General features: G+C 44.6%; 1 protein-coding gene across 1 annotated transcript in view; it reads left to right on the top strand.

The window, feature by feature from the left end:
- Positions 1-19,769, top strand: part of CFAP20DC (CFAP20 domain containing) — a 327,497-nt gene that overhangs the window by 101,135 nt on the left and 206,593 nt on the right. The window contains exons 6-7 of the mRNA XM_044301885.1: positions 5,828-5,942; positions 17,475-17,628. Coding sequence (XP_044157820.1) covers positions 5,828-5,942; positions 17,475-17,628 — 269 coding nt within the window. The remainder of the gene's footprint in view (positions 1-5,827; positions 5,943-17,474; positions 17,629-19,769) is intronic.

Below are 19,769 nucleotides of genomic sequence, written 5' to 3'. Positions count from 1 at the left end.
GATATATACACAAAGATAAAGCAAGTAACGTCATCTAGAGTGGTCAGACAAATGGGCCAGCTCCAGTTCAACCAGCGGCCAACATGGCACTTGGCCAACGCCCGTGTTATACGAAGAGAAATAACGGTAGAAAGACATTTTACCCCGATGATGCCTTCAATGGAGCTGAGCTCCTTGTTACAAAGCTAAGTGTTTTCTAGTTTCCTTGCCTCTACTAGTCCCACCTAAAGGTCAGTACACATGTACAGTTACCTCATATTGCAGAAATGCGGCCAGGTATCAGATATCAGCAAACAATTATATTACAAGGAATTAAAGGGGAAAGACCAATTAAAACCTTGCTTTACAGTCAGTAGACAAGATGAGAGATGAGAGCGGAGATGTAGGAGTGGGGTAGGGTATAGAGATAAGTGAATCAAATTCATCAAAATTTTCCAAACCTTCAGGGTTCCAGCAAATCTTAGACTCTTGTGATTTGATTCAGATGAATTGCTCAAAATGTGAGCCGGCATTTTACAGGTCAGAAGACAGAGACAACGGCCTCTTCTATCAAAAAGCGGAGAATTTTTGGACAATTTGAAACAAAAAATCTGATGAGGAAGTGTGTTAATAAACAGGCTGTTTGTTCCCATTGACCGCGATCAGTTTACCCATTGTGATATATGTCGCTGAAACTTTGACATTACTAATGCTGTCTTGACTTTAAATTGCTTGGATGGGGTTGGATATAGTTCTAGGAGACCTCAGTGTGTCATACTGTGACTTTTCAGAGCACCTTTGAGCTGGGTCAAATTTATTTCTACCTGAACTGAATCTGCCATATTGAAAAGAGTTGATGTCATGCGATACGCCATTTAAACAGTTGAAATTCTCCTTCTTTTTGATAAGAAACAGTGTATACATTGTGTGATCACAGACTGTGGAGTGCGACTCTATCCAGGTAACTGGTTTAAAAGATCTAAGAAATGAACTTGTGGTGCCGTTCGACTCTCCAAACACTCCTCCAAATGTAGATGTTATGTGTGGAATGATTGCGGCTAATGACCGCAGCTAGCGCAGTTACTCACCTCCTGATCACTCGAATATTATTATAAATGAGGTTGATTTTCCTTTTGACTACCTCATTTTTTCTCAACATGGTCCTATTACTTTCCTATCACATTCCTGACCCTTAGATATCAATGCTCCAGTGGAGACATAATAAAAATATATTAACTGTTCTGTGACTGCTCCAACGAAACTCCAGGAGTGGGAAAAAAAATAATGAAATAAAACGTGACACTTGGGTCTTACGACTGACGGCGGCTTGTAAGAGCAGCAATAAATAGATTCCCTGGAAACAGTACCTGTCTGTGGAATGACAATGACTCCTCGCTCCTCGGAACGTGTACCGGGTAATGGGATTTCTATAGCTTCATTCCATTTACAATATTGTTGATTTTCAGAACAGAGGGGAGAAAACTATATTTCTGCAGGTATCTTTTAATCTTAATTTCTGATGTTTCGTCACACTCGCACTAGGAGATGGGAACATCTACTGTTTATGCAAATAGCCTATCTTGATTCAGCTTGGTGAATTAGACTCATCTTAGGCTTTTTATATGGAAGATTGATCTACCTGGAAGATTGAAACAAAAATGAGACTAAGCCTGGAAATAGAGAGTGGGTGTGAATGCAGATCAGATGATAATAAGGCAAGAAAACATCACGGGTACAGTAAGGTAAAATACGGACAAGTGCAAAATATTGTTACAATCTTTACGATCTGATTAGATGAGAATGGTAAGGTTTGTAGTACCGCTGTGCAAAATGAAAATGATAGGACTGGATACTATAGAAATTCCAAATTGTGAAAATATTATAGTGGAGAATTGCATTGATGTATACTCCCCCCAAAAATTTTTCGAATAGAATCAGACAGTAAGCCAGTAAGAAACTGGGACAGGGAAAGCTAAGGTAACATGCCTGTACGTCACAAACTTAACGGTCCAGGCTTCAGAGGCGAGATCTCCAGATTCGGCAAAGTCATGCCCCTGGTGACACAACAGCATCGTTAGCAGTAGGATGCAGTGATCTATTTCTCCCCACAGAGGGTGTGGGCTGGAGGAAACTAGTAGTGGGCTGATTGCTTAGCTGCTCTGTTACTGTGTGATGTGTTCTGACTAATGGAGCGCCAAGTCATGACCTGTCAGGTTCTGATTCTGGAACTCGTGCTGCATTGAAACTCCTTCCTGTCTAGATACCATAGCCAGTGATAGTTTTTCACTCCCTTGCTGTGCTTACAGTTCTATTCTTTGTGTGTTTGGATTACTTAGTAGATTGACCTCAGCTTGCTTGGTTCTGACTTTCGACTTGGCTATTCTGACTACCCTCTGTCATCTGATTTGGTACTGCATTGTCCACCCAGTTCCGACCCATTTCTGTATGACTTTGTCTTTGTGAAGTTTCTTCTCTAGCAGAGTAGGGAACATTGACCAGTTGTAGACTTGCCGCCTAGGGCTTGCGCTGCATGTAGGCAGAGAAAGCCGGCTGGGTTCCAGTTAGGGCTCATTGTGTGTTCCTGCCTACTGTGCTGACACTGTAGGAGTAGTTTATAGTCTTATAGTCTGTATCCGTGGCAACACATAGGTCTGTATAGGAGACTTATTGTACATACAGAACTGTACATAAATCAATAGTACATGTGACTATAAGAAACGTTGTAATATATCTTATCAAAAAGAAATTCATTGTTCCACAGTTGTCAGCTGTTTCTTCCCGATCCCCTCCATTTGGAAAAAAAACATTGACTCTGAAAATTATGAGAATTTCCCTTTGGACGAATGCTAAGTTATGAAGCAAATTCTCCTTTACTTTCTGCGTGCAGTGGATGGGAGCTAGTCTCTACCTACCAGATCTGGGAGAGCTGCAAACTAGACATACAATATGCATAGGGGAAACTGGCAAATTACATTACTGGGCCCCATAGCAAATTTTTGAGCGCTTACCTCACCCCCACCCACCCAGCAACTTTCCCTCAACCCCCTCCTGTTCAGCACGCAACCCGTCACTGCTCAGCCAGACATTGGATGCAAAAGTCATGTGCCCCACATCAAAATGGATGTTAATGTGGGAAGACCCAGGACCTGCAGAGCCAGCGGTGGAGCAATGGCGCTAAAACCCAACGGTCAGGATCAGACAAGCATGATCACCACCGTTGATCTGGTCATGCTGGAGGGTCTAAAAAAAGATGGACAACCCCTTTATTAATAAAATCTCTTAATAGGTCCCACACAGCAGTGAGAATACCCCAAAACTCAGTCACCAGTGCTGACTAAGTTTTGGGGTGCTGTCAGCAGCACTTTCAGGCCAGTAGGCACTAGGCATTATTCATGAGCCCATACAAGCCAATATTCTCTAACTTCCCCTGAGCCTCCTTATCTTGTCCAGCTCCAGTCTTTTTATCTCCTGTCACTGATCTACAAGTCTGTGACAGAGACAGCAACACACTGCCCTGACCTACGCAGTCATTTCAGTCTTCAGAGACTCAGTCCCCTGAAGCGCAGACTCTGCACCGCTCATACTGCCCCCTCCTGCACCGATCACATGGTGGCGACTTCAACACAGGGCTTTCACCACGACTTCATCACAGATCCTTCAGCTCTTGCAATGGCTATATGGCTGCTATGGCAGCAGTTACGCCCCTGTATATAATGCTCAGAATGTTTGATGAAAGGTTAATTAGTGGTATGCTTCAAGCAAGAGTATTTGCCTCATGTTTTTATTTTTGATGCTCTGGAACATAGAGATGAATTGCAAAAGTATAGTTTGGTAGAGATAGTGACCATGACCGGGTTGTAGCTCCACTGTCTCTGCAATATGTCAAACAATAATAACTTCTAGATGTAGTGAATTAGGAAGAAGAGATCTTTAGTACTGCTGTTTGTTTTTATTAGTGACTGTGCCTGGTGTTGCTGGATCTAATCAGCTGGGGTGCTGAGGACAAGCCATCAATTCGAGTCCCTTTTAAAACAATGAAATACTAGCTGTCTGCAGTTATCACTAGAGGATGCTCTGGAGATATCTTCATATTGTGTTATTATTGAGGAACACGTACAAAACGTCTGCAGTAATCTTCCCCCTAGTGGTGGCTAAAGGCAGTTAGAACGTTATCATTTAAATGGGTTGTCCGGCCATATATATTGATGACCTAATGCCAGAATAGGAGGATAGGTCATCAATATATATGGCTGGACATCCCCTTTAACACTATATCTATGCAGGGAAGATGTAGCGCTTTATCAGAAAAATTAAATATAAGGGCTCCTTCACACTTCCGGGAGGACGGCTGGTCTCCCTGTCGGATCGTCCTTCCGCTGTTTCGCCGTATCGCCGGACTGCCGCTCCGTCCCCATTGACTATAATGGGGACAGGGGCTGAGCTCCGGCGCAGCACGGAGGTGCACGGCGAAAGCCGTCGGACTAAAAAGTCGGACATGCAGGACTTTTTAGTCCGGCGGCTTTCGCCGTGCACCACCGTGCTGCGCCGGAGGTCAGCCCCCGTCCCCATTATAGTCAATGGGGACGGAGCGGGCGGTCCGGCGGCTCAGCGAAACAGCGGAATGACGGATCCGACAGGGAGACCAGCCTGCCGGATCCGTCCTGCCGCAAGTGTGAAGGAGCCCTTAATTAGACTACTTTCACACTTGCAGCAGCAGGGTCCAGCAGGCTGTTCCGGTGGGGGAACAGCCTGCCGGAGCCGTGCTGATGCTAGCCCACCGTGCCGCCAGAAGTCCACTCCGGCCCCATTCACTATAATGGGGATAGGCTGGAGGTCCGGCTGCAGCACGGACAAAAACCGCAGCGCCCAGTGTAGTTTTTGTCCGGCATGTTTGATTTCCGGTGGCACAGTGGGCTAGCGTTAGCACGGATCTGGCAGGCTGTTCCTCCGCCAGAACATCCTTCCAGACCCTCCTGCCACAAGTGTGAAAGTAGCCTTAGCACCAAATTTTTATTGTGTTTAGATTAGGAAGGGCATTGACTTTAAAGGCTACGTAAGAAAAAACTTTTGGCTTAACGTGTCTTATCATGTGATTCTCGTTAGATTTGGCACAAGACCAAAAAGTTTTTTTGTTTGTTTTTGTTTTTTAAATAAATATCCCCAATGGGCTAAAATGTAATCATAAACGGATTATGTAAATCTGATATGACATATACTGTACGAGAATGCACCAAGATACGTCATATTCGTAGTTTCATATTTTCATCCCTAAATATGTATCGGGTAATCCACTGCTCTCTTCCACAGCCAGTCAGATGTCAGTGTTGATAATAACATGTAATAATCTATCTGAAATATGGACGGCATATATGAGATTGTTGATGTTTAGCCAAGTTTTATTAAATGTCAGCGCTGCAGGAGGAACATTCTATAAAACCTAAGCTCAGAGATAGAGTTGAGCAAAGAAAGACTGGACTTCATGGTATTTAATGGTATGCAATAGCTCCCATGATAATATGAGATGAAGGCTCCACACATCCATGATTATTAAAGGCTGAGGCTTTCTCACTTCACACAAATTGAATTCTTTCACAGAATGAAGGGCTTTTAAAATACAGTACAAAGTGCAGAAATAAATTAGCATGTAAAGTGATCTGTGATATCAGGCTTTGTTTCACCTACAGTAAGTCTGGGGGAAAAAAAAATCTCATCTTATAAAATGTCATCTTTAAAATGCGCCGCCGCAGCTCCCGACACTGAATTTTATAGGAAACGCACCGTTTTACATGATGTTATCGAAATGCAATTTATTATGTCTGCTGTAATCTGTGTAATATTTTACTTCCAGAATAACCGATTTGGCAAATATTAAAAGAAGATTATATTTATCGACTGTCCACAAGGAATTATCCGCAACGCCGTTACATGCAAAAATCCCGCTCTTCGTCATCAGGCGGAAAGTTGTAAGTTCTTGTTCATGTTCTTCTGTGAAAAATGGTAAGAATAGATGATGTCCAAATATTAAGGATATTCTATTAGGAAATTTTGGATGCAGAGACAATCTCAAGTAAGGACTGAAAAATATCTCTTTATAGTTAAAGGGGTTATCCTGAAACTTTCTAAATTCCCCCCATATGCCCGGGCCCCTCACAATAAATATACTTATTTCGCTCCCCGCGCTGCTGCTTCTCCCTGTGCGCAGATGAAAACATCTGCGCACGATGTCAGGCGGGGACGGGGACAAGCCTTCCTAGCATTGCAGGTGATGCCAGGGGGCCCCCCCCCCCATCACCAGATATTTTCATCTGAGCACTGGGAGAAGTAGCAGCGGCAGTGCAGAGAGCCAGGTAAGTATATTCATTGTGAGGGGCTCGGACATATGGTAAATGTATCTATTATCCCTTGAGTCAGTGCAGTACCTTTGCCTTGAAAGCTCAGCTGTTTATACTACAAACCTCACCTTCCTTACTAGTTTACTATTTTTACATTTGCGTTGGGGATTACCATCTGACTGCATGCAGTGCTATTTACGCATTTATGTGGCGCTACTATATTACGCAGACATTAGCATCAAGATTTTTCCTTAATGGAGCTTACAATCAAAGTTCCCTATCCCTTTGGAGTGTGGGAGGAAACCAGAGCACCCTGAGGAAACCCACACAAACACGAGGAGAACATACAAACTCCATGCAGATGTTGTCCTTGGTCGGATTCGAACCTAGGATCCCAGCGCTGCAAAGCACCAGTGCTAACCACTGAGCCACTCTTATCATACCACAAATCAGGAATAGCATTATGGCTTCCATCCTAACCAGAGTTGATGGCTTCAGTGTGTACCATGTACTGAGCTTTAGGGCCCTACTTGACTGCACAATTTTCAGGCCAATTATTGGGAACATAATCAAGCAGCTGATGGACTTCTGAAATCAAGATGAACGCGGCCCGATTACTGGCAGCACATATCACTATGTAATCAGGGCTGTGCTGCTGATAATAGGATATATGGAAGGAAGGGCTACAGTGCAAATAAGCGGCAGTGGACGTGTTAACATCCACTAGTGCTCGCACTTGCTGAACATCGAACAATTGCTTGTCTGTTCTCAGAACTCCACAGACATGAATGAAGCATGCTGGGAGTCGTAGTTTCAACACAGCGGGAGTGCCGGAGGTTAGCCATCACTGCCCTAGAGTCTATGAGTACTTCCCACTTAGGAACTTAGAATGAACTCCGAAAGACTAAATTCAAAGGAATATTTCCATGAAAACTTTTCAGATCCAAAAGCAACTAATTAAATGCAAATGCTTTCAGACTATTTCGAGATAGCAACACTTATGCTCAAGACGTTTGTCATCTAAATAAGTTTGAAGAAAATTCAAGTTTTCTGCTTATACGCAGTCTGTGCCGGAGCAGAGGGGAAAAATATGGTGATAAAATTATTATTCATAAAGTTGTACCACAGAGGTAGTTATTAATTTGAAATAAAAAAGAATAAATCTATTTTACCGGAATGTAATTTAAATTAGTTGGGTCTGGTGTCACCCGGCGCCAGGGTTTAAAAACAAAAGTACACTTTAATGAACAATAAATTAAATTGTATCTGAATATGTAGTTCAATTACATGCTCTCCATCGGAGAATAAATAAATCATTCATGCAAAATATGAATAAAAAAGCTTGATCAATTGCTCCGGAAAATGTGATTAATTGGCTTAAATCTTCATTACACTTCATAACTGCTACATTTCGATGTGTTTGTCTGTGCAACTCAAGGAGTGAGACGAAAAATCCAGCAGAGATATAGGAAAGGAGCACCCCCAAGAAAAAACTTGTACACTGTTATAACTAAAGCAGAGAAAGTGGGGGCGGGGCATGACACAAAGATTCACAGAGCATCAGATAGAAATCATGCTCCACCCTTTCTGCACTAGACGTAACACGATGGGGCAGAGTTACCAACACTGTCTTATACACAGTGCAAACTAACACTAGTTAATCTAAAAATGTACTACATTTATCACAGCAGCTGATGCTGGCTGATAAGACTGTTGCACAGGTAGACTGTCTAGTACACCACCTTGCTTACTTTACACCAGAATCATGCATTATTGAGATTTTTTTTTGCAAACCTTAATGGAGTTCTCTGGTTTCCTAATGATATTTTTTTAACCTAACCAGAGTATCTCAAACACTCCATATACCGTTTTCCATGTCAGCACTTCCCTTGCCTTTTTCTGGGTTTCATTGCATCCTGGCAGGATGTTTACATGTATTACTTCCTGTTTTCTTCAGCTTCCTACTTGTTTTTCTAAACAATCCCAGTGTCACGTTTCGGTGTGGGAGGGAAACACCACACCGAGCATAAGAGGGAAGGGGGGGACAGGGAATGAGGCCTGAGAACTAGGGAAGGAAGATGGACACCTCCTAGTAAAACCCTAGCCAAAATTTGACTTGACTACCAGTATGAAAAGACCCCAGAGGTAGGTGAGTTCATACACAGGAATACCTAGAGTCATATCTAGCCCTATAGGACCCTGGTACTAATGGCAGGGACGAGACTACCTGTTCCTCCAAAAGGAAGGACAAACAGGAGTCTCCTTCAGGCCTAATACAAACAATAGGAAGATGCAACACACAGAACCCAAACAAAATACAAAAAGAGAAAGGAAAGACTTAACTTCAAGGGAGCTATGTAAGTGCCAGGAATTCCGCCGAGATCCACACACCAGCTATCCACAACTGAAACTGAAGCTATAAACCGCACAGCATAGTGGGAAAGGCAACAATAAATAAGGAAGGTTAAATGACCACATTAGCAACACCTGAGGCAAGGTGTGAGGCCATTACCAGAAACAACACAGACGCCTATTGATCCACAAGGAAAACCTGTTAAATCAAACCACGTGTTGCCAGTCTCACTGATCTCCTGCCACCTGTCGCGGGAACGTCCGTGACACCCAGCATGCTATGCTCTGTAAAGTTTTACAGGGCTTTTTCAGCCTAGCTAAGGCCAAGTTCACACCTCAGATCAGTTATTTCCATCAGTTATTGTGAAGTATCCGAAGTGTACTTCAGAAAAATTTGATTCGCCACGAAGCCGAATTTCCTCCGCAATTAGGTGGATGAGGTGAGTATAATTTTTTGAACTCCTGATTAACTCCCCTGAGGAGCTTAATGTGACTCACAGATGCCGCGTTCAGCGTTTAAAGTAACATCTGAAGGGTTAAATGACGGGAGCAGCGTAATTGTTGTTCCCTGTCATTGTGCCCGCTTCATACAATGGAAAGTTATTTTTGACAAAGTAATTTGTAACAAATTGAACTTCTTGTCAAAATTCGGTGAAGCTACCAAATCTAATTTTTGTGAGCTAAAACCTATAGTGAAGAGATCAGGTGTAATTTAAAGAGGACCTTTCACCTCTACTGACATGCCTATTTTATTAGCTTCATGCATTTCCCATGTAAAAACAATTCTGGGGCATCTATTCTTATGTCTGTATTTGGTGCCATTCCTTTATTATTTGCACTAGAATTTATGAATTAATTGCTATTAGCCTTCAGTAAGGGTACAAAGGGGAGGTAACAAGTTGGGTGGGGTGTGTACCTGCACAGTCTGAAAATGGCGGCACTGATTGGATAGAGTGAGTCTGTGCAGGGACACACCCCTAACTTGTTACCTCCCCTCTGTACCCTTACTGAAGGCTAATAGCAATTCATTCATAACTTCTAGTAGAAATAATAAAGGAATGGCACAACATAGAGCCTTAAGAATAGATGCTCCAGAAATGTTATTACATGGGGAATGCATGAAGCTTTTAAAGCAGGAATGTCAGGAAAGGTCCTCTTCACAATAACTAATCTAAAAAAAACTGACCAAATAACTGAAGTGTGAACTCAGAGGAGTAGGGAGATGTAGGGAGAGTGATTACTGCAGAGAGAATAGTGTGGAAGGAGGAGCAAGCCCTGAGAAAGATTACAGAGCAAAGCATGCTGGGTTTGGGTAGAAAGCTCACAGGAATCTGACGAAAACAGGAAGTTCTGCAGGTGAACATCCGGCCAGGATGCAGTGATGCTGAGAACAAGGATAGGAAGGAGCTGACATGAAAAACATGAGCAAAAATATTCAGTGTTTGAGGTGCTCTGGCCAAAAATAACATTTATTGTGAACCCCTTTAAACTAAGCTCCTGTTATGGCAGACTTCACCCCTTAGCCACCTAACCGTACCACTTTGTCATAGAAGTTTGAAAAAGGCTCTCAAAGTATGTTGGGTGTAAAGCATTGACAGACAGTTTTTGGCACATATTGCTCAAGTGCATTTTGATTAGTAAATATCCCTCAGTGTGTCCGTTTTTCATGGGGTGTTCCTTTAAAGAGCATTTTTCCCTTAAAGCATACCTGAGTTTTTTTAACGTTTGCATAATGAATGTGCTTTTTTGTACAATCATAACTTTGAAGGAACTGGTGTTTTTTCATCTTCCCAAATGTCTTTTTCTCCTATATTATTCCCTGTTTAAGCTGCACAGTTAGATGCATTTCTTTCAGGAACAGTGGGTGTCTCCCTTTTGCCAATACTGTATGCAGTCACCTCCTTTGCTTCCCATTATGTTTGCTTTCTTCTAGGAACCTCCGAAAGCTGCTAAGGAGGAACAGATAAGACACACAGGAGCTTCTCAGCTCTTCAGAAGCAGTGTAGAAGCTGGGCTTCTATCAGGCTCAGGAGCTCAACTAGCTCTGACATCCCCAATTTCCTCTTAGTAGTGTTGGTAAAGCACCTAAGTGCTCGGAGTACAACACCTCGGGATGCTCGGGTGCTCTACCGAGCACAATGGAAGTCAATGGGAGAACCCGAGCATTAAACCAGGCACTCCGTGCTCTGAAGAGGGGAGGTTGTCTGGTTCACATGAAAAGGTCAGAAATTGATGGAAACACCACTGAAATGGTTCGGGAACAGCATGGGGAGGATGTCTGGATGCATCTTGGACTCCCAGGTCACTGCTGGGAACGATGTTGTCCAAGTAGTACACCACTTTTACAGACTGACAATAATACGCCCCAAACCGAAGATAAAATCGATTTTAGAGGAAAAATTGTTAGGAAAAATTATTTCCTGTATATTTACTTGTATATAAAGTACAAGTGCTGCCAAAAATTACAAACAAGAGGCTCTCTAATACAACCTGTATATCACATAAAGGAGGGCCTCATTCACATTGTGGTACAATTGTTCAGGTAGTGGGACTCCTACTCTCATAAAGCCTAAGTCAAAGGGCTGCCAAAAATTACAAGGAACCGTAACTCCAATACACCCTTTATTACACAGAAAGGAGGGAATCATACATACCCTTGAAAAATCATGATTGATGGTCTACTGGTGACCCTCAAAAACTATTTGAGCAAGGACCTGGTGATCTGACCATCTAAAACATTAGGAGCGAGGGCCTGCTGCTGAGCTGACCCTCTAAAACATTAAGGGCGAGTGCCTGCTGCTGATCTTACCATCTAAAACATTAGGGGCGAGTGCCTGCTGCTGATTTGACCATCTAAAACATTAGGGGTGAGGGCCTGCTGCTGATCTGACCATCTAAAACATTAAGGGTCAGGGTCTGCTGCTGAGCTGACCCTCTAAAACATTAGGGGCGAGTGCCTGCTGCTGATCTGAACATCTAAAACATTAGGGGCGATGGCCTGCTGCTGATGCGACCATCTAAAACATTAGGGGTGAGGGTGTGCTGCTGATGTGACCATCTAAAACATTAGGGGTAAGGGTGTGCTGCTGAGCTGACCTTCTAAAACATTAGGGGCGAAGAACTGCTGCTGAGCTGACCCTCTAAAACATTAGGGGCGTGTGCCTGCTGCTGATCTGCCCATTTAAAACATTAGGGGCGAGGCCTGCTGCTGATCTGCCCATCTAAAACATTACGGGCGAGGGCCTGCTGGTGACCCTCTAAAACATTATGGGTGAGGGCCTGCTTGTGACCCTCTAAATCATTATAGGTGAGGGCCTGCTGGTAAGCTGACCCTCTAAAACATTAGGAGCAAGGTCAGCCTAATAAGCATGTTGATATGATGGAGATGGAGGAGGAGGACGAGAAAAGGGAGATTGAACCATATATCCTTTATAGTAGTGGAAGGGGTGCATGGGAATACAGTGTATTTAATACACCATAAAAGCCACATTTAGAGTGCCTTTATGTTCAGCTGCTTTCCTCTGGTAGAGTAGAGAAGTCAGGGGCAATCCAGACCTTGTTCATTTTTATAAGAGTCAGCATTTTCAGTTGACAGTTGGATGCGCTTATCAGTTATTATGCCCCCAGCAGCACTAAATACACGATTTGACAAAACGCTGGCAGCGTGGCAGGCCAGCACCTCCAAGGCGTAGAGCGCCAGTTCGTGCCACGTGTCCAGCTTGGACACCCAATAGTTGTAAGGCACAGAGGGATCACTGAGGACGCGGTCTGCTACGTACTCCTTCACCATCTTCCAAAATCTTTCCCTCCTTGTGACACTAGGCCGCGCATCAGGTTGAGGGTGCTGGCGGGGTTTCATAAAACTGTTCAAGGCCTTGGAGAGTGTTGCCCTGCCTCTGTTGGAACTGCTGTGTGTTCCCCTCGTATCCCCTCCTCGGTTGGCCAAGGAACTACGTACTCTGCAGCCAGCGTTGTCAGCTGGAAATTTTTGGAGCAATTTTTCCACAAGGACCTTCTGGTATTGCACCATTTTGCTCATCCTCTCCACCACAGGAATGAGAGATGAGAAGTTCTCTTTGTAGAATGGTGAACAACCAGTAATCGGTGTTGGCCAAAATGCGTATAACGCGAGGGTCACGGGAAAGGCAGCCTAACATAAAGTCAGCCATGTGTGCCAGAGTCCCAACAGACAAGACTTCACTCTCCTCATCAGGAGGATGACTCTCAATCTCCTCATCCTCTTCCTCCTCTTCTACCCATTCACGCTGAACAGATGGAATAAAACTTCCATGGGTACTACCCTCTGTAGCGGAGGCAGCCGTCTCCTGCTCCTCCTCCTCATCATCCAATTCGCGCTGAGAAGACAAACTAAGGGTGGTCTGGCTATCACCCTGTGTACTGTCTTCCCCCTTTTTCACCTCTTCCACATGCAAAGTGTCTGCCTTAATTGTGAGCAGCGAGAGTTTGAGTAGACACAGAAGTGGGATGGTTACGCTGATAATAGCATTATCGCCACTCACCATCTGTGTTGATTCCTCAAAGTTGCGTAAAACTTCACGGAGGTCAGACATCAATGCCCACTCGTCGCTTGTGAAGAGCAGAAGCTGACTGAAAAGGCGTCGACCATGTTGCAGCTGGTATTCCACTACTGCCCTCTGCTGCTCACAAAGCCTGGCCAGACCGTCAGAAGCTGTCGATGACTTTTAGAAATGTGCACACACGCGGCGCACCTTCACCAGTAGCTCAGGCAAATTGGGGTAGGTTTTAAGAAACCGCTGAACCACTAGGTTGAACACGTGAGCTAGGCATGGTATGTGTGTGAGCTTGCCAAGCTCCAAAGCCGCCACCAAGTTACGGCCATTATCAGACACAACCATGCCTGGTTGTAGGTTGAGTGGCAAGAGCCACAGCTCAGTCTGGTCCCTTATCCCCTGCCACAGCTCTGCGGCGGTGTGCCGTTTGTCACCTAAGCAGATCAGTTTAAGCATGGCCTGTTGCCGCTTCCCCACTGCAGTGCCAAAAGCACTTGTCCATGTCGTTACGGGACACATGCTGGTGTAAGGCTGGGACTGCACACCATGAAAAATATTGGCTGCTGGGGACAGAGTTACATGAGACGGCAACCGCCATCAGGCTGCGGAAAGCCTCAGTGTCCTCAAGCCTAAATGGCAACATTTCTGGGGCCAGCAATTTGAAAAGGTGCTAATTTAGTGCTATGGCCTGTGGGTGGGTGGCTGGGTATTTGCGCTTTCGTTCAAAGGCCTGGGGTATAGACATCTGTACGCTGCGCTGGAACACAGAAGTGGATGTGCTAACTGATGGTGCTTGTGAAGGTCCAGGTGCTTAGCGGGGGCGGCATCTGGGCATGCATCTTGGACAAGGGATTGGCCAGCACGTAACACAGGGGAAGAGGAGGCAGTGGACACTGATTGTGGACCCTGGCGTTCTGCCCACCTATTAGGGTGCTTTGATGCCATGTGGCGTATCATGCTGGAGGTGGTGAGGTTGCTAGTGTTCACGTTCCTGCTCATTTTGGTACGGCACAGGTTGCAAATGGCAATTCTTTTATCGTCCGCACTTTCCTCAAAAAAGCGTCAGACTGCGGAACACCTACCCCTTGGCAAGGGAGATTGCAGCAAGGGGGTGCTCCGGGGAAAAGTTGCGGGCGTGTTTGGTGTGGCTGTCTTTTCACTTTTGCCACCCCATTCCATCTTCCAGCCTGTTGCAGTGCTGTAGATCTCTCCCCCTCTGTACTGCTGTCCTCGCTCGGCTTGCCACCTTCTCAGGTTGGGTCAGTGACTTTATCGTCCACCACCTCCTCTTACACTTCCTCACTCTGGTTATCCTCCTGACTTGTTGATCTAACAACAGCCTCAATTATTGACATCTGTTTCTCATCCTCATCATCAACCTCTTGAGAAACGAATTGCGGTTGACTTATTGGCAACTGTGTCTCATCATCATCATTCACCTTGTGAAACACTACTTGTCGTTCCCGACCGTCATCTTCTTGTGACTGTGGATGCTCAAGAGTTTGGGAATCAGGGCACAAGATCTTCTCATGTCGCTCTGCATGCGGCCTTGGCGAGAGGGCCAAATCAAGGAATGGCGCTGAAAAGAGCTCCTTGAAATATCCGAGTGTGGGATCACTTGTTTGCCAAGACTCTCCATGGTGGGTGGAAGGAGTATCAGGGTGAGGATTTTGTTGACCAGACTCTTGGCTACTGAGACTGGAAGACAGGGTGGTGCTTAACCGACTGGAAGCATTATCTGCTGCAATCCAACCGACCACCTGATCGCACTGGTCCGACTTTGCATATTAAATGGTATATATGCTTGCAAGTATGTCACACATACAGTAACGCAGGTTTTGTAAGTGTATGCGCAAATAAAGTACGCAGAATGTCACAGATATTTTTAGGATGCGCACACTTTAAACAGGAGATATAGCACAGATAATGTCACTGTCTGCAGTGTTTATGAAAAAAGTGCACTGAATGTCAGTTAATTTTAGAATGCGCAAGCGTTAAACAGGAGTTATAGCGCAAGTAATGTCGCTGTCACCACTGGCTAATAGAAATTACATTGAATAAATGTCACTGATATTTAGGACGCGCAAACGTTATACAGGAGGTATAGTGCAAGTAATGTCGCTGTCACCAGCAGCTAATAAAAGATTACACTGAATTAATGTCACTGATATTTAGGATGGGCAAACGTTATACTGGAGATGTAGCGCAGGTAATGTTGTTGCCACCAGCAGCAAAAAAATTAGACTGAATGTCACTGATATTTTTCGGATACACAAACGTTATACAGGAGATGTAGCGCAGGTAATGTAACTGTCCGCAGAGGACACCGTCTAAAGAAAAAGTATATTTTTAGGCTGCACGCACATTACACAGGACATGTAGCGCAGATAATGTCGCTGTCACCAGCGGCGAAAAAAATTCCACTGAATGTCGGATGCGCTAACGTTATACTGGAGATGTAGCACAGATAATGTCGCTGCCACCAGCAGCAAAATTTTTTTACTTAATGTCACTGATATTTCGGATATGCAAACGTTATACAGGAGATGTAGCGCAGATAATGTAACTGTCCGCAGCGGACACCGTCTATGGAAAAAGTACACTGGATGTCACAGATATTTTTAGTCTACGCACACGTTAGACAGGAGATGTAGCGCAGATAATGTCGCTGTCTGCAAACAATTGCAAGCTATTTAGCGCAGGTTGGGCTAAAAATATATGTTGCTGCCAGATACAACTATAGTCTTTAAAGGGACTTTTGGGTCTCTAACAAGTTTTTTCAATAAAAATATTAGTATTTCACTCCCTACACTGTCTGTCCCTTCTTCAGCACAACTCTCCCTGACTAAGACTGAGCCGAACACGTGTCATCGGGTGCTATATAGCACCCAAAGACGTGTTCCGGCCAGGCAATTACTGTAATGCCAGTAACCAACATGGCTACGGCATTACAGTGAAGGGCAGTACTTACCTGCACATTTATTGGCTGCATAGCAGCCAACAAACATGCGGGGAGGAGACTCGAGCATGGCGCTCAAGCACACGCGGTGTTCGAGCTGAACTGGTGTTCGGCCAAGCATGTTTGCCCAACACTACCTCTTAGCTGTCTTCTGAGTCTCTGTTACCAGGGAGGCATCTTGCCTGAAAACAGGAAGTCGACTGCAAATTAGGTGGAAGTGAAACCCCTAGTGGCTAGGACTTTCCAGCTTTTTTCAGGTGGATGCAGGAAGATTTTTGTAAATGAAGTGATTCAGAAATTTGCTAATTACACCATTCTCTATTAAATGAAATGAAATTGTGTGAAAGTACAGTGACTCTATTATAGTATATTGTTTAACTCCATTAACGGTCCTCTTCTGCCAAGTTGTTAAAAATTATAATTACCCTGTCTGAAAAAATAGTTGTGTGGCAATCATAGTGCCTTTAGAGCTCCCAAGGCAGGGATGGTGAACGTTTTCTGTGTGAGTGTGCCCAAATTTGCAATAATTTTCAGGGAAATATTCTAAAGTACCAAGGTACCAATGATGCTGTAATGGTGACAGTAAATTAGGGTAAATAAATGCTGTAAATTGGTAACTGCGTCCCCATATAGACTTGGCCATAACACCTCTTAAGAGTGACAGAGGACCACCATATTAATAACAGAAAAAGGACCCCTAAACACAGCACAATTCATATGACATGACCCCTTAACTGCGCAGAAGGAGGACCTTCAAATGTAGTGACAGCCACAGCCACCTCATGACAGTTTCAGCCACAGGATCCATATAACATTGGCAACAAGAGGAACCATCAAATAAAGTGATTATGTAAACATGTCTTAGTGGGTCTGGACCTGTCTCTGGTGGAGAATGTCCTGAATGGGACCGGACACTGGCAGCTGTCATTTTAGTTGTGATGTGAATGTCATAGAAGCACCCTTCTGAAGTCCCAGCCACCAGAGGAAAATTCTCACTACTTTGGTCATGCATGCGGTGTTTTCACCACCAATCTCCTAATGAGTTATCCCCTAGCTTCTCTGGACTAATGAATGAAATGCTTTATGTAGCAGAGCATCCCCTGCTCACCTGGGACTCTATATGTAGACAGACTCCCCATTCAGGAGCCAAGGAAAGCCAGGGGACAGACATTGTAGGAGTTATAATGGTAGAATGTATATAGGGTATACCACTCGTCATGAATAAAGGGTGCTCCGATATTAATTCATTAAAGAAATCTGCAATTAATATTTAGTTTGATAACTTTTACTATATAGTGAGCTGAATCTTTTCTCTTTTAGTGGTGCAATCTCTGTATTGATCTCGTCTCCTTTACAAGTGGGATCTTTAAAAGCGCGGTTTTCCAGTCCCTGGATGGAATCACTGTTTCAGCCAACTGTAAACTCAGGAAGATTTATACCATGAAACTAAAGCCCCAGGACACGGTGGAACAAGGTTTGTGACAATGGGATTTCTGTCTGTAAGTTACTATATATACTCGCTCGAGTCACATTATTATGTAGCACGTAGATCATAAAGTAAGTCACATTTGGTGAGTTGGCTTGGTGGGTATCTAAGGAGTGCCATAGGCTGTCTGCACATATATCTCTCGTTGCTATCATGCGTAAGAGGGGCGATTTACCAGAGTTCCAAAAATGGCTGATTATTGGCTTTCCGGCTAAGAGTGGCGGTATTTCGGAACCTGCGCAGTTTGTGAACTCTTCTCTGCTGGTGTGGTGAAAGTGTATCCAGAGTGGACAAATGGGACCGTGTTGAATAAGCGAACTGTGTATCATCACATGCCATTGATGTTGGAGGTGAATGTCGGCTACAAAGGTGCACGAGGGCGGACCGACATGCTACCGTGGAGCAACTCACCGCCAAAATGAACCATTGGCTACCAGAGGTGTGTCTAAAAAATAACAGTATGGGGGTCCAAAGCAGATGGATGGCCACTGTAGCAGATGGCAGCCGTATCGGAATTAGACCTCTGTTGATTGGAAAAGGGTTGCCTTCTCCGATGACTCACATTTTCTGCTTTAACGAATGGATGGACATTGACATGTGAGGAGAGAAACATCAGAGAACAAACATCCTTAAACCACTGCTGGAACAACAAGCTGGTGGTGGCAACGGTATGGTCTGAGTAATGTTATCATGACATTCTGTGGGCCCACTCATCCATGTAGAAGGCATTTTTAACTGATTTGGGTATGAATCCATCCTTGCAGATCACGTACACCCATACATGCTGATTTTCTTCCCTGAGGGGGATGGGCTCTTCCAGTAAGACAATGCAACATGTCACACTGCTACAAAAGTTCAATTGGTTGGAAGAGCATGACCAAGACTTTCAAGTACTCTGGCTCCTTAATTCCCCAGACTTGAATCCAATTGAGCATCTGTAAAAACAACCTCGATGGTGGTGTCTGCTCTATGGATGTTCCCCCACGCCCCCTCCAGCCGCTGTGGGATGCAGTCAGCATGGCTCCAATTACCTGTGACAACCTACCTGGACCTTACTGAGTCACTCCCAGCCTGTCTAGCTTCTGTCCGTGCTGCACAACGGTTACTCTGCATATTACCTGGTGGTCATAATAATGTGAGTGGACTGTGTAAATATATATACCGTGTTTTTCGCTTCATAAGATGCACTTTTTTTCACCCCAAAGTGGGGGGAAAAAGTTAATGCATCTTATAAAGCGAACGTGCCCAGAAATATGGCCGTCACATTGCAGGCTTAATAATATGAGGCAGCGCCGTCTAGTAGGAAGTGTGGGGCGGGCGGCGGTCATTGAAGCTGAATGCCGCCAGCTCGCATGTCCTGTGCTCGGCAGCCACATCCTTCTCCAAGGCAGAGAGCGATTCTCCTCTGCACTGCTGCCCTGTATGTTGAGCTGATTGGTGGTGAGCACTGCGAGAACTGCTGCTCTGCCGCCTCCACCAATCAGTTTAGTCAGTTGCCTGACCGCTTGTGTCACGGAAGGTGTACAGGAAAGAAGACAATGCAAAATGAATATATGACTCACTGGATCCAAAACTAAGGAACAAAAGGGAGACCCCTGCATAAGACCTGGCACTCTCCCTGTCTGCTCAGCCTATGCGAAAATCCCAATGGTGGATGATCGCATATCCACGTACCTCGACTATATACCACCTGAACACCCTACAATAGTGAGGGGACACGACCACCGGCTCCCTACACTAGACACGGAGGGAGTCAGGGTCACCTGGGATCCAGCAAACAGAAAATCACAAATAAATGTACAGCACTTATCTTGTAGAAGGCTGGAAAATAGGATCAGCATGCACACACACTCCAGGAAGTTGTATAAGCCGCACACTAATGCATTATGGGGAGGAATTTAAAGGGATGCAATCAGTCCAACTACATGACAGCTGAGAGAGGCTAACGAGATGAGGAACTGAAATTCAAAACAAAGAAAACTCAAGGAGGAGGTTCTGAAAGGCTTCTGTCAGAGCTTCTCAGCTGTCTGGTTGTGACAGTACCCCTCCCTCTACGAGTGGACTCCGGACACTCAGAGCCCACCTTCTCAGGATGGGACCTATGGAAAGCCCTGATGAGACGAGTGGCC

This window comes from Bufo gargarizans, chromosome 7 (genome assembly GCF_014858855.1).
Source record: "Bufo gargarizans isolate SCDJY-AF-19 chromosome 7, ASM1485885v1, whole genome shotgun sequence".
Classification (NCBI taxonomy): domain Eukaryota; kingdom Metazoa; phylum Chordata; class Amphibia; order Anura; family Bufonidae; genus Bufo; species Bufo gargarizans.
The sequence above is the reverse complement of the archived record's forward strand: the minus strand, read 5'-3'. Positions and strand labels throughout refer to the sequence as shown.